This window comes from Rosa rugosa, chromosome 6, assembly GCF_958449725.1.
Source record: "Rosa rugosa chromosome 6, drRosRugo1.1, whole genome shotgun sequence".
Lineage (NCBI taxonomy): Eukaryota > Viridiplantae > Streptophyta > Magnoliopsida > Rosales > Rosaceae > Rosa > Rosa rugosa.
The window spans coordinates 21706787-21723181 of NC_084825.1; the positions used below are offsets into that span (position 1 = coordinate 21706787).

The 16395-nt window shown below is 38.3% G+C and overlaps 1 protein-coding gene across 1 annotated transcript; it reads left to right on the top strand.

Moving 5' to 3' along the window:
* The first annotated feature begins 340 nt into the window (after positions 1-340).
* On the top strand, positions 341-6326 carry LOC133714832 (glucosamine inositolphosphorylceramide transferase 1). Its single transcript, XM_062141091.1, has 4 exons — positions 341-1001; positions 1467-1589; positions 4147-4314; positions 4430-6326. The coding sequence occupies exons 1-4, from the start codon at positions 630-632 to the stop codon at positions 6110-6112; spliced, it is 2346 nt and encodes a 781-aa protein (XP_061997075.1). The 5' UTR covers positions 341-629; the 3' UTR covers positions 6113-6326.
* The last annotated feature ends 10069 nt before the right edge of the window (positions 6327-16395 follow it).

Genomic DNA, 16395 nt, shown 5'->3' on the forward strand with positions numbered 1-16395 from the left:
TCAAAACCCGAAAACCCATAAAAAGTTAAAAACAAAACTCTCCGAACCGAGCAAAGAGTACAACCCGCCAAACAACTCTCCATCTACATAGGTGCTATCTATCAAAAACAGAACTCAGCAAAATGGGAAGACGCATCGCAAATCAACTTCTTGGGTACAACCATACTAACCCAAAAAAATAACCAAGTCCGGCTACCCCACCGGGCCCCACGTGTATTTAAGAACTGATGGGTAAAGTGAGAGACTAGCCGAACCACTCCTCTATACTCACACACCAGCCCGGCCTATATATACTTGGACAGATTATTAATACAATGTACTCTCGTAGTTGCATTCCACGTAAGAATAATAATTGTATAATATATAGTTCTAAAGTTCGTATATTATCGTAACGCTCTCTTTTGCCTCCCCCCCATATCACCTTTCCTCTCTTTTGTTTCTTTCTTCCTTTCCTTCCTTCCTTCCTTCCTTGTTTCCATCTCCCCCACAACCGCGTCTCCCCCAAACCTAAATTCCCCCGGAAAAAAAAATTCGATTGGTTCGGAATGCCGGTGGCCATACGGCGCCGTTTCAGCCGCGGTGACACGTCGGCTTGAGGCGGGGGACGGTCTTTTTTTTCTTTCTTTCTGATGGGTTTCAGTCCTGCGGGCGGCGGCGGTGGCGGTGGTACGAGCAATGGTACCGGGAATAATAGCACCAGTAATATTAATAATAATAGTAATAATAGTAGCTGCTGCAACATGAGCCTCAAGTGTAGGTGTAAATGGAGGTGCCTGATGTCGTCGGGGTTCGTTTTCTTCTTCGGCTGTTTTGTGTTGTTTGGATCAGTCGCTACGATTTATGTGTGGTTTGCTTTCACGCCGTATTATTACGCTCGGACCACGGCGGTGGAGTCTTCGTCGTCGGCCGCCGTGCTTGGGTGTCAGGAGGACAATGAAGGTTCTTGGTCCGTTGGCGTTTTCTTCGGTGACTCTCCCTTTAATCTCAAGCCCATTGAAGCTGTAAGGATCATTTCCCCCCCTTTTTTTTTTTTTTTAACTGTAACTCTGTCTCCTTTGTTCTTGTGATTATGACTATTTTTTTTTTTTTTATTTAATTTTTTTTTTGGGGGGGTCAGTTTTGTTTAGGGGTTTGGTGTTTTGACTGATAGTGGGTTTGGGTTGGATTGTTGATTCTGGTTTTTTCTTTAATTTTTGACTTATTGGATGTTGGGTTGCTATGCTGAAAGTGTGGTATTGAAATTGTCAATTTCTTGTATTATAGACTTTGTTTTTCTTGGATGGGTATGTTCTTCTATTTGCTTTATGATTGATTTTGGGGATTATAATTTTCATTTTATATGGGAGGTGGGTGTCTGTTAATTGTGAATTTTGGGTTCTGTAATTTTTTGTTTTGAGGTGGGGTGTCTGTTAAGTATTGACTTTGGGTGATAATAGTTTTGTAAATTAGTTCGAATTTTGGTGCAGACGAATGTATGGAGAGACAAGAGTGCCGCCTGGCCTGTGGCAAACCCTGTTGTGACTTGTGCTTCAGTTTCTGAATCTGGTTTCCCAAGTAATTTTGTTGCTGATCCTTTCCTTTATGTTCAGGTAATTGCTTTGCTTTTTGCTGAAATTTATTGGCTGTTGCAATTCTGATAAAACAACTAGTTCTGTGTCGATTTAAGTTCCGCGCTGATTTTCAGAACGTAAAAGAAGATTTTACTGTAGTAAGTAACGTGATCTTTCAGGGACTTGTATGTTTATAATCTTGGGGACTAGATGGTTGTAAATTGAATTTATTGTTATGGCTCCCTTAAAACCCTGGGGACTAAATGGTTACAGCTGAAAAGGACAGGTTTTGATTGTTTTGCTATTCTTATGTGTAGCAGCAGTAGTAATATGCTTAAGTGAGTTCAGGCAAGACAATGATAAACAGCTATGCATAATCTAGTTGGTACCTAATTTAATTGGACTTATGTTCTTCTATACGTTAGGGCCTATAGACTATTCCAATGTTGTCTTCCGCACTCTGTTTTTTTTGGCTGACTGTTAGGTTATCCATAATTTTGACCATTTGCATTAAATTTACTAGGCTTTGTAGAAGCCAATGTTTGTGAAAGAGGGTTAATCTGAGTGACATCCTACTTCATTGTTCTGATGATCAGTCGCATGGCTTCTAATTTGTAATGCAGCTATACAAATTTTGGGGGGAGGTCTTAATAGTAGCCTTGGACATTATGCGTGCCGTTTGGCAGTAAATGATACTGTTGTGTTGGTTTTATAGTGTAGCTCTAGGAATGGATTTGCTTTCAGTGTAGATATTACACGCCATGTCGAGAATGGTATCAGGGCACAACCTGTATAAATATTTTGACATGGTGATGTGGATAATATGTATTGCGGTAGTAAACTTTCTTGTATTGTACCTTGTAATTTGTATTGAATGAATTGTTCTACCTCATAACTAACTGCTATAATTGTCCTCATCCCACATATTAACCAGAGTAAGCGTCATTAACCTTTCTCATGTTTAAACTCTATATTGATTTGAATACAATGAATAGTTCTTAGATCTTTCTATTAATTAATTATTCTACCTCATGACTACTTTCAATATAATCTTTGTTAGGATGACACAGATGAAATTGTAATGTTGGGAGAGTTTCCATTTCTATGAAATAACTAGAAGAGTAGAAATTTAGATTCTTGAAAAATATTTGAAATAGTGGATTCTTACATGTACTTTTAGGGAGGAGCTTTTAAGCTTATCTTATTGTCTACACAAATTATCTTTTACAATCTGGGGTTTGCCGGTGTGTATGTAGTAAGCACTGCCCCTTTCCATCCCCTGTCAGTTACAGTTTTAGTGAAATTTCTGCATAGTTAAAAATTAACAAATTGGCGGTTCAAATCATTGGATTGCATTAAGAGTTGCGCAGACGGGCGATCCCATTCTTTTCGTACCATAAGGGATCCCCCTTATAAGATCCTTTATCTACAGTTTGTTGGAGAGTTGCGATATAGGAGATGTAGCTCATTTTATAGTGATGTCTCCTGTGTATAAATGCATGGTAGATTTGGTTTATCATTGGTAATCCAGTGTCAAACTTCATTCATGTTCCATTCGATTTTCCCAGTTGGTATATATGATTCTGATGTATTCCCATGGGATAGTGGGAATAATATATGTTGCTAATTCGTATACCTTTTATTCGATGATGGCTGTTGTCGTAAAAAGTTGGCTTAGGTTTTGCTGAATAGGTTGTTCTGATCGTAGCATTACATGACTTTGTGGTTGCTGTACCATAGGTACATAGATTCATTCATAGAACTTCATATTTTGATATTATAAAAGCCCTGTGTGGATTCTAATAGTTCTCAGTCAGGGACCACCACCGTTGCTAAGATTATCAGCCTAGTGTTGTTATTATCATATAGCAATGCAGTTTTCATGTACCCAAAAAGAAGTAACCATTATAAGTTGTCAAATTGTTCATCATTATAGGTGGCTTGTGATTTATCATTTCTATTTCAAACTTCACTTGAAATCAATGTCATTTCATAACAGTGGAAGTCTTTACTCATTTTTCTTTTGGCGTTTGTTTTGGAGAGAACTATCTTTTCTGGAAGATGGTTTGGACAAAAGTCAATAACTCATTTTTAACTGACCTGATAAAAGGATAATGGGATTATTGTGTTTGCCATATGATTTAGAAAATGACACGAAGGACATTAAATATAATGAATGCAGAGTTGGGACGGCATGACCAGCTTATATAATTATTTTTTTTATAAAACGATTGCTTGAAAAGAACTCGGAAGATACTGATGCCCAATTGGAAGCCCAAAAACGAACTGCATCCCACAAGAGATTGAACTCTTCATCCCTTGCTCACTTTTATATCCCAGTTGGTGAACTTTTGGAGACTGCCAGCACTGTTTTGGCCCTCAACGTGTGTCTATAAGTGCATGCACAGTTGGAGTGTTACCTTGTGTTTCTGTGTGTCCGCACACATGGATAGATGTCATTACATATATGCACTTATCCATGCATGTGATGCTTTATTGTCCGTCTGCAGCTCTTCATTGCATATCTTTAGGACAGTTGTTATTTTGCTTAGAATTGTATAAACATGTATTCAGTTAGTTTGATCTTGTGTTTCAGGGAGATACATTGTACATGTTCTATGAAACCAAAAATTCAATCACTATGCAAGGAGATATTGGGGTTTCAAAAAGCTCTGATAAAGGAGCAACATGGCAGCAATTAGGCATTGCCTTGGATGAAGAGTGGCATCTCTCTTATCCATATGTCTTTCACTACCTTGGCCATGTAAGATCTAACTTCTTTTACATCCACATCAATTGATTTGACTTAATCAACATGGCACCTATCATCCAAACTTTATATGCTAATGCATAACCTCATCCTTTACTATCTCTTACAGATATATATGATGCCTGAAAGCAGCACGAATGGTGAAGTTCGTCTCTATCGAGCCCTCAGTTTTCCCATGCAATGGACTCTAGAAAAGGTGATCTTGAAAAAGCCTCTTGTAGACTCATTCCTTATCAATTACGATGGAGCCTTTTGGCTTTTCGGTTCAGACCACAGTGGATTTGGCACCACAAAGAATGGACAGTTGGAAATCTGGTACAGTAGCTCGCCATTGGGTCCTTGGAAACCACACAAGAAGAACCCTATATATAATGGTGACAAGAGCTTTGGGGCTCGAAATGGAGGCAGACCATTTTTTTACAACGGGAATCTCTATCGCTTTGGTCAAGACTGTGCTGAAACGTATGGGAGACGTGTGCGCACCTTTAAGGTGGAAGTTCTTACCAAAGATGAATATAAGGAAGTTGAAGTCCCGTTGGGCCTTCCTAAGCCAAGTAAGGGTCGCAATGCTTGGAATGGTGTTCGCTTCCATCATCTCGATGTGCAACAACTAAATACTGGAGGGTGGATTGCAGTAATGGATGGAGACCGTGTACCTTCTGGAGATTCTGTACACAGGTTTATTGTTGGTAGTGCTTCAGTTGCCATTGTCGCTATACTTGTTATCTTACTAGGTGTACTACTTGGAGCTGTGAAGTGCATGATTCCCCCCAATTGGTGCACTCACAACTCGGGTAAGAGAAGTGATGCATTCTTGGCTTGTGAAAGGTCATATCTGTGTTCGTCCAAACTGAGACGTTTTTGCAGCCGCTTGAACAGAGCAGTTTCATTCCTCAGAGGTAGGATTAAGCCTAATACCTGTGCTGGAAGACTAGTTCTTGCTATATATTTGGCATTTGGAGTGGCAGCTATGTGCACAGGGGTTAAATATATCTATGGCGGCAGCGGTGCAGAAGAAGCTTACCCATTAAAAGGTCATTACTCACAGTTCACATTATTAACAATGACTTATGATGCTCGTCTCTGGAATTTGAAAATGTATGTTAAACACTATTCTAGATGTTCATCGGTAAGAGAAATTGTTGTGGTGTGGAACAAGGGTATACCTCCTGAAGCGAGTGATTTTGACTCTGCTGTGCCAGTTAGGATCAGAGTAGAGAAACAGAACTCCCTGAATAACCGGTTCAAGTTGGATTCTTTGATAAAGACTCGAGCTGTTCTGGAGCTTGATGACGACATTATGATGACCTGCAATGATATTGAGAGAGGATTCAGGATATGGCGTCAACACCCGGATCGTATTGTGGGTTTCTACCCCCGGCTCATTGATGGAAGTCCATTGAAGTACAGAGGTGAGAAACATGCTCGGAGTCATAGAGGCTATAATATGATTCTCACTGGGGCAGCTTTCCTTGATAGCCAAGTTGCTTTTAAGAGGTATTGGAGTGAAGAAGCTAGCCCAGGGAGGGACTTTGTGGACAAGTCTTTCAATTGCGAGGACGTGCTTATGAATTACCTGTATGCAAATGCTAGCTCATCTCAGAATGTGGAGTATGTGAGGCCAGCATGGGCGATAGATACGTCGAAGTTATCTGGTGCTGCTATTAGCCGAAATACCCAAGTTCACTACAACAAGAGGAGCAACTGCCTGGTGAAATTTTCTGAAATGTATGGAACTTTGGCTGGGCGCAAGTGGGAATTTGATGGGCGGAAGGATGGGTGGGATGTATAGCAGGGGAAGTAACCCTTAGGGTTTGTTGATCCTTCTCTTTGTTTCAGTAAATCTTAAATGATTTCAATTTATACTCCTTGCCCCTCCCCCTTGTGAATTCCGTGTGGGGAATTTAGTTTTATCAATAGATTTCTGTTTTGATTAGTAAGATGTACATTGTTTTGGCGTTTCTTTTTTTGCTGGAAATTGATGAAAAGTGGGTTGTTGTTCATGATTTTGCACCAGTGATTATCTAGGCTTTGGCTATGTAGTGTTTCCAAATTCTGTACAGTTTCTTTTGCTGGAAATTCTTGGTCACAATTTGAATTCAGGACGTCCTACTTGAGCCGGCAATTCGTGAGAAACTGACTGAATTGGTCGAATTGGACCCAGTTTGTTTTTTGTTCTTTTTCTTAAAAATCAACTTTTAAACCAAAACTGAGGGTAAGGATATGTCCTCGTGAAAGTAAATTGGGTTCTCATTAGAATAAAACGGGTGCTTGTTTGAGTTGTAATTATATATATAATATATCTTAATATATTGTAGAAATTCTCTAAAAAGGGTGAAGGAGCAAACTTGGTTCGGCGATGGTCTCAACTATTGACCGAATAACGAAATTTATTCTAATATATTTTCGGACAGGGCGAACTCCAGCCCATAGGGGTACATTTAGCTAAAGCTATACCTGACAAATAAGTCTATTAGTGAAGCTAGCCATAAACCATCCATAAATATGATTTCGGAGGAAATTATAAACTTCCTCATTGCAGAAAGTGAAACTCTCGATTCTAACCACATTAGTTGGATCATCGACAACCCATTTTGAAACTCAATTATTGTCCAACTCTTATCTAGAATCTGATTGTCTGTTTAGGAAGAAATATATACGAAAATAAATAATGAATTAAATTGAAGATATATATAGCTCAAATTTGGCACAATCTTGCAGCCCACACTGTTGCTTGAGTGGCTCTGAATGCTTCAAGTATAATTTTCTGGAAAGAAGTTGACCCTCTATGACTAAATGAGATTGTAATAGAAAAGATGTCTAGTTAATGTCAAGGTTGTGCCGTTGTGGTACTCATTTGTTATTGAGGCCACTTTACTCTATTGAATATATTGTCTACTAGTTTATGAAAAAAATATTATTTCCAAGGTAAGATGTGGATGCCCTCCTATTTTTTTTTTTTGAACCAAACAATTCTCATTCAACTCAAGCCAGAATGGCACGGATACATACCTTCCCTTGCCATCTACGGGCAAGTCTAGGACGTGGCATGCTAGCACCACCCATTAGACAATCAGTGCTCACATATTCAGAAGCGAACCTATACACTATGAAAAGAATACATAGTAAATAGGCTACATTTAGATCTAAGATAACCATAGGTGCATCTAGTTGAGTTAATGATCCTCCAGGATCCCAAATACGAAACCCTGATGAAACAGAGTGTATCCGTGTGGCCCACAAAAGAGCCCAATTCCAGTGGGTACACACAACAGGTTTGGGCTCTCCAAGCCTAGTTGAATTTAGCCCCCAAACTGATTTGGGCCGCCGAATCCTTTTGGGCTCCCAAGATGATTTGGGCACCCACCTTGCTGCACCCTTGCCAAACGCACCAGACGCCGCCATCTTCTCACCTCCGGTCACCTTGCCGGCATACTCTGCATTCACCAAGGCCTGGCTTTCTTCCATCAATGCATCTGCGAAACGACGCACGACGACTATCTCCTCCACTCCCACAGATTGGAGAGCAAAGATTCGGGCCGTCATCAATCGGATCCGGGTCCCCAGAAGTGCAGCGAGCCATGATGCTCTGTCTTGGTCACCAGAAGCAAGCCTCTGCCATGGGTAACTCAGAAGACCGTCAAGCCCAGACCATCGAGTTTTCGAGTCATCAGGAGGTTTGAGTCGCCCCCTCCTCGGTCGGATCCTTAGCCCAGAATTCCAAACCCCCCCATTGTCGATCTCGCCCAGATCGATTCGGTGAGATGAGATTCCGGGAAAAGCCACCAGTAGTTGGCTTTTATGGGTTGGCATCGAGATGCATCGATGTTGGAGGGCTGCGGGCCAACAGCCTGATGCGGAGAGAAAACCTCCACTTAGAGAGGAGACCGGTGCCGATCTCCACAATTGGAGCACCACACAGAGGCGGCTAGGTTTCGGGAGCCACAAGCTCATGATGCCCTCCTATTATCCATCACAACCCTCCAAAAAAAGAAATTCAATATGTACAATACACATTTTAAAATATTTCATTCAAATAAACAGCAGTCATAACATATTATTTTCGTTTTCACATAATTTTTATTACATGACAAGATTTTTTGACAAGACAACTTAATCCAGTATAATAGAAGCAACACTAGTCACATGAAATATCCTATGCAGGGTTGTAAATACCTTTATTAGTGCGGCTATTCATGTAAATAGTTATAGGGTAATACTAAATCCTAGTAAACAGTATCTCTGCCATTATTTGTTTTTGAAAAGAAAATTCCTTGAGATCCCAAAATATGTCACATCAGCACTTTTGATTTAATATTTCCAACATGTCCTTAAGTTAGATAATTTCCTTTAATAAAAACAATTAACATAAATTGTAATTAAAATCACTATAATGTATCTCATCACCACTTAATCATATCTCTTGTAAAAATTGATCAACCATCTTATATTTCCAACGATAAAAAAAAAAAATCATAGTTGTTCTTAGGCTGTTTTTTTATTTTTCTTAGAAAAGATGACAGCTCTATTAATAAATAATAAGAAAAATTACAACTGATAGATGTACAAACCACATCGAGGGGGGAACTATAATAATAATAAAATAAGATGCAATAAGGCATCCAGGAAAAAAAAACATAGCGAATATACAGAAGGATGCAAGAATGCATCTACTTAAGCATCAGATACAAGCCGAGATTAGTAACTTATTACAAATTGTATGACCGATCACAATAGGACGATCTTCCATCATAACTATATTCATAGCCTAAGTTGCTCATTAATGAAAAATGTGCATTCTTCCATCAAATCCTAAAGCCTAAACCTTTCAACATGCATAAACTGATCAATTTTTATGGTAATTCATAAAAGAGGTGTTCGTTTTCTCTTTATAATTAAACCTATCATATGCTAGCATGCTAAATGCATATGTAATGTTGAATGCATACAATTTTAGAAGATCAGCGAGTCTTTTGATGTTAGTGATTGACTTAAATATGTCTTTAGTCGAATGTTCTGTTCTGATTTTATTATGGTTATTTGTTTCCTTAGAACTTGTTTGGAATGCTTTAATTTCTAAATTCTCATCCCACGGCTTTGGTGTAGGCTTTAGATGTGATTTTGTGTTGGCTCTCAAAACCTAACATTTGATGGTAGTATATAGATTGTTTGTGTGTGTATTAGGTTTGGAGAGATGTGTGAATAAATATCTAAATATGAAGTCAAGGACACGATAATTAGTAAATGCTAAAAAGTATGAGGTGATGTAGTAATTTGTTTAATACAGGCACTGACAATGGTTCTTTTGGTTTTAGGATTGCAAGATTTATTGGATGGAGCATCCCATATGTGCTTGTAGTGTGTAGTGCTACTTCATGTAAGAAATCAAGATTAACAAACGAGGATATTTAGTAAAATTTTGAATATAGAAAAATTGAGACCATATTGGTGTACCCTAGAGTTACCAAGTCACTTTGGAAGAAGTTGAGTTCTTGAAAAATTTTGTTTTCATTGTAGGACAAAGCAAGGGTGAGGTAGGAAGTTTAGAATCTTTAAGAAATAGATTATTTGAGAAAAACGAGAACGTAAAAAACTATGTCACGTTTGTACGTCCAGGTATCATTGTAATAATTATGAAATTTTAAGTGCCTTAATTCTCAGTGGGTAACAATTCAGATACTGTTCTTAAAAAATTTTCATTGTAAAAATGGAAGTTTTGGGCAAAATCTAATATTTAAACCAAGCTTGTATAATATTTTTATTTTATTTTTAAAATGGACATTCTAACCAACGTTGTTTTTTTTTGTTTTGTTTTTGAACAATACAAAGAGAAAGATTCAAACCGAAAAGTTGAAAGATTACTACAGATAACTACTTATTCATACTAGACATCGAGACATATATTCATACAAAGCAATGAACAACACAAAGAAAAATTTTCAAACTGAAACAATTCTATGAGTTGAAAGATCAATTACTACTAATTTAAACTAGATACAAGGGCATATATTCATACTGGGGCTAGCTTGCCTAAAGTATCAGAACCATAACCGGAAAGGGTAGGCGGGGGTAGGATAACAATCTGAGGCTCAATCATAACCTCAACTTTTAGAAACGCTGGAAATCCCCACTGGAAAAACCTTGATCCCATCGGGAAAGGAATGGAGATATCAGATAGGGTGGGTGGCGAGAGGGGAGTAAGATTTCAGTGTGAAGAACTATATCTCTTGAGAGTTCATCCACCGCCATTTCAAAACGAGAACTTTTATGAATCCAAGCACGGATGTCTCTAATCTTCCACAATTGTTTTTCATTCATTGATGATTGAACAATATCATTTGTAAGGCTTAGTTCCAGATGATTAACTGAATAATTTTAGTCAGGATTAAATCTGCAAAAATTGAAACTAGATCACTGATGTAGGACAACCTAGGCTTTTTGTGGTTTCTGTAACGCAAACAACCCTCCCAGAACCCTGAAGGTGTGATGCTAGCCAAACCTTAATCCAGACACAAAAATTCTAGTTCTAAGAGATTAGGATATCTGTCCCACATCTACTACTTTCATCATCAATGGAACGAAACACCATCAATTCTGGGCACATAATACCTAAGCTCTTCAAATGCCATTTAAATGATTCTAGGAAAGAAATATACATCAAAAAAGAATATCATATCACATTCTATCAATGAACATAAATTTAAACATTAAAACCATGAATCTTCAAAGAGAATAGCATATTACCTTCATGGAACTTCAATATCAACTCTTCCTCAGTCATTTCTGAACGTTGAAACTCATCAATTTTCTCCATGATCTCCAAGCATGTCTGTAATTTAGCACCCCATTCTGAAGCCATTGGTGACGCACTTACCTGTGATAATAACTTACATAAAAAACCTTAACAAAACCCCAATTTTGGAATTGCTAATCTAAAACCCTAAATAGAATTTGGAGATAAACCCTACACTCTAAGTTGATTGGGATGATAACATATGAACTCTTCATCTACCAAGAATTATAGCTTTGTTACTGTAGTAATTGAAACTCATGTAAGAAATGATTCTTGAAACTTTAATATTAAAACCAAGAATTTGAAGAAAGTAATACACCGTACTGGAATTCAAGGGTGGCAATGTTGAGATGAAGGGTGCCTTGATGCCATAGCCTAACTGCCACAGAGAAAGTAGTAATAAAAACATGAATTGAAACCCTAGGAAATGGTATGATTCCGAATTATATACTACATTTTTTCTAATGTAAAAACTAAACTCATGTAACTTGAAACCTCAAAATTTTTTGAAATTAATAAAGTGTTCGTTAGTAGGATTTCGTGGTTCAAGGGTGGAGCGAAATTGTTTCGGATGAATAATTACTTGAAACGTTATACTTTTGAGGGGTCAAAGGGTTGATTTTTTATTCATTGAGTTTTTCAAAAAATTTCCTTCACGAAAGTTGTAGAGTGCATCGACACAAGTTAGTGGACATGTGAAACGCAAAAATCGGAGTTTGTATGATGAAATTATGACCATTGAAAAAAGTTTCTATTTTGGTGAAAAAAAATTTGTGGAAAAAAAATCAGAAAACCCTAAATTTCCAAAAAGGAAACGCCGATATGGATTTCTCTCCCAAGCCGCCGACCCGACCCAAATTCGTTTTCCTGCCATATCTTTGTCATCTGTCCTCCAATCCGGCTGCCACCGGTCCCATTCGAACCGCATCTTCATTCTCTTCAAGTTTGTGGTGGTGGCGCATGATGATTCGCTGCCTGGATGACGTAGCACAGCGGCGGCGCCCTTTCTAATCGGCCGTGATTTCTCCACTTTCCGGCCACCATAGACCGCGCCACCGGTCATTTCTGGAGGCCCCGGAGACGCTGAGCATTCTTTCCAAGTGGCTTGAAGCGATTTGCAGCGAGGAAGGAGAATCGAGCAAATTGGATTCTTTCATTTCTAGACTTCATGGTAGTTATGAAAGTTGTTGGGCTTGTTGTTGTGAACATTTTGGCATAGGTCTCTTCACCTAATTTGGGGGTTGCTAGCGGCACGTGGAGCCCATGCGCAGCCATTGCCGGCGGCGCGTCTGACCAGTTTTTGGGTGTCTATTTTCATGTTTGTCATCTCCTTGTCGATACGAGCATGTTGATATATCATGAGCTCAAGTTGTAGCCATTTGAAGCATGCTAGGTTTTTGTATTTTCGATTTTCGTGGTTTACGAACAGTGATGATCAGACCGTCGGATTTTTGTGTATTTTTGATAAATTGATCCTAGAAGTATTTAGGAGACCTTGGGAGGTCTCGGATGAAGTTTTGTCACGATTAACGAAATCCTCAGTTTTTGGTTCAAGTGCTCGGTTCGAACCGTAACCGTTTTTATTTTAATCGTATACTAAGTTGAGACCTTATTTTACTTAGGTGCTTGACCGAGAGAGTTCTGTACTTTATCTTGGCTGTGAGAGAAGACGACGCAGCTAGATTTAGAGGTGAGTAATCTCACCAGGTTCATTTATGAATGGAGTTCACTAATTAATTTGAATTATTCGCTGAATTGTGAAATTGTTTTCTGGAAATAAATATTTGTTTTAAATCATTTGAACTTGATCGACTACGGTTCATAGGTAAGTCAAAATGAGGTTTTAATTATAAAAATGATTTTCACGGGTTTCGTATTGTGAACTATAGTTTGTATTAGTGACATTCCTGAATGAATGACTACGTGTGTGTGTGTGTGTGTATATTCAGTACAGTAAGTTCTAGAATATAAACTTTGGTACATCAAATATGAAGTCCGACTCAATATACATACACGACGTCAATGATTCCGTCAGTCCGCATGCCATTAGTTACATACTGAAGGGCAAAATTGGTTTTTCATCTCTCTCTCTCTTCCTCCCTCCCTCCTACCCTCTCCCCAGCTGATCCTCGTCTCATACATTATCCTTGGGCTTCATTTATTCATCACCATCCAAACTCTAAGTCTCTCCCTCTCAAAGAAGATCATATGGCTTTGTGTGTCCACATATATCCATGCATCTTTTCTGATTTACATCTTTTTACATTGAGCTTTGGGATGGGGAAAGAAGGAAGAAGATTGAAGAATATTAATTGATGAAAAGGGAAGGTTTTACTCTAATACTCAATCATCAACATAGCCATGAAATGAGTTTTTGCTACCGGAGCCATGAAGCAACAAAAAACGGTTCAACAGCAAGATGAGCTCGAAGAAATGCAGCATGTCCCTATTCCCGTCGAAGGTTAAGGTAAATCAAACTGAAATTATAATCAATTTCGAACAATTGAGGGGCTTCTCGATCTGGGTTATTGTTCAATTTGGTTATAATGGGGTTTCTTGTTGGGATTCGTATGTTTGATTCAAGATTGAAGAAAGGGGTTTTTTTTTCTTCTTTCAATTAGGGGTTTTTGTTCACAGCATCATGATATTCCCGACAGACCTGACATTCACGGCGGAGCTAACAACTGGCAGTCATGTCCGAGATCGGTTATGAAGGTCGAGCAGTGGTCAGCGGTTAAAGGTGTGGTTTGAGTTCTGTTAGGGGTTGGAGAAATTGATGATGGAGAAACTGATGATGAAAGGGTGGTGGTGCTGCATTGTGCAAGCAGGAGAGAGAGAGAGAGAGAAGAGTAAGAGAAGAGAGAGAAATGGGTGCTTTGAGCAAAAAGTTTGAAGAGACCAAATTACCTTTTAAATTATGACACCTGTCACTGCAACTAACAACATGCATCATTGACATCGTGTATGTATATTGGGTCGAGCTTCATATTTGATGTACCAAAGTTCATATTTTGGAACTTACTGTACTGAAATGCATAGTGGGCCTTACTTTGGGTACTATTCATGAATTTTCCCCTTATATTTATGTGAAATATATATGTATTGGTGGAATTGTTGTGATGCAAGCACTATTTGTGAGTGAATTTATATTATTGTTTTGGGGTATGAATTTTTGGAAAACTATATGTCATGGGAAATGATATTTTCTATTGTTTTGAAAAGTGTTGAAGATTTAGGAGTCACATGCATGTTGTGATTTCTCCTTTTTGAAGATTTGAGTAACATTTTTGGTCCAGTGTGATTCGTTTAAATGTTTTGATCTAAGGGTCAGGTTGGCCTAAGGATCCGGGGTTGCAGGTTGTACCCTCAGTGCAGGAATATCAGGATACCAAGCCTTTGGCCGGGTGATTGGTTACGAGTCAGTTAGAGCTCTAGTCTATCTGCCAACGTACTGTCATAGTGCATAACTTTGTGTTATGTCACTTGTGGGTATATGTTTTTAAAAGAGAGTTTCGGGTGTGTACTTTCTTTTATTGTCCAGGTTGGACCGGAGTTTCATATTGAATTGTTGGATTAACAATTTATATGATTTTGTCACTGAGTTTATTGTCCAGGCTAATTGGACCAGATTTTGTTATTGATTTGTTAGGTTAACATTATATATGATTTTGTCATGGTATGACTTGTGTTGTTTCTTTTGGGAAAAGAATATTGAGTTTTTAAGGAATCATGGTGTGTGTTTTCTTTACCTTGAGTTGAAAGGTTTTCCTCATTATTCGTGTGAGTCATGTGGTTTTAGTATTTAAGTTACTCATACAGGCTTTCAAAAGCTTGCCAGGTTTATTGTGTGGCAACCCGGTGCACTATTCAATGATGTAGGGGTTAATCCTACAGGGCAAGGTAATCACTGGTGAATCTGAGTTCTAGTAGCAGCTGTACAGGTAGGAAGCTATTTTTGAGGCTTTATTGTTGTTAAGACTTTTGCTGTGTAGTGAGCTCTGAGGAGCATTTACTTATTATTTGTTATGCAACTTAATTCGTAAACTTGTGTAATGTAATATATGACTCTAGTGATTGAGTCTGTATTAACATGCATGTGTGGACTCAGTTTATTTTGTTGCTTAATTTAAATGAAAAAAAATTTCTAAGCATTTGGGCGAATTGTTGAGTTATCGCGTTTCAGATTTGAATTTCTTTTATTCGAAATTAGGGGGCGTGACAGCCGCACTCGAGGCGAGAAATTTAGAGAAACTGTGAGTGAGCAAAAGTGATGGATGTGAGTGGAATTGAATGGTAAGGCTATAGCATGTTAATATTTCTCATACATATTCTAAAATAGGGCTTTGAACACTCATTTTATCACTTTAAGAACTCATGTGATAATTAAAATAAAGTTCGTGTTAAGAGAATAAAGTTGTCATTAAAGTATAAATCTTTGGAAAAATGTCAATTTACCCAAATTTGAGCTACAATAACCCTATTTACCCAACATCTTATGAGATTGCCCATTTACCCAATAAATTACATATCTTTTGCTCTAATATCCAATGAAGTATTTTTTTTATTGTTTTTATTTATTTTTGGGACAAATTGTGCTCTCTCTCTCTCTGTCACTTGGAGAGAGAGAAATCATCAGAAACTTCACTGGAATCTGGTGACCAGAGATCAGAGTCCGGCGACTAGATTTATTGCCCCCCCCCCCCCCCCCCCCCCCCAATAATACTCAATAAGCTTTATTTGCCCCCAATAAAAATAAAAATTTATTTGGTTTTATTAAGGGGTAATAAAAGTCTCCGGTGACCTCTTTGAGGACCTCCGACAACCTCGGGATCAGTGACCGAAGTCTCACTTTTGGTTTTATTGCCCCCAAATTAACTTTATTGGCCCCCAATAAAAATTTATTGGGTTTTATTGGAGAGTAATTAATGAAAGTCACTGCCGACCTCTTTGAGGACCTCTGCATCGATGACTGAAGTCCCGCGTTTGGTTTTATTGTCCCCAATAAAACCAATAAATTATTATTGCTTCCTAATAAAACCCAATAAACTATTATTACCCCGTAATAAAAATTTATTTGGTTTTATTGGGGAATTATAAAAGTCTCCAGCAACCTCTAGTGACCTATAAGATCTCCGATGACCTCTTTGGAGACCTCTGGCAACGGGTGCCCGATGATCAGAGCCTGGGGTCTGATTTTATTTCTCCAATAATACCCGATAATCTTTTATTCACTACACCAAAAACGGTCTTTTACGGCCCACAATGTGTGCCGTAAAAGGGTA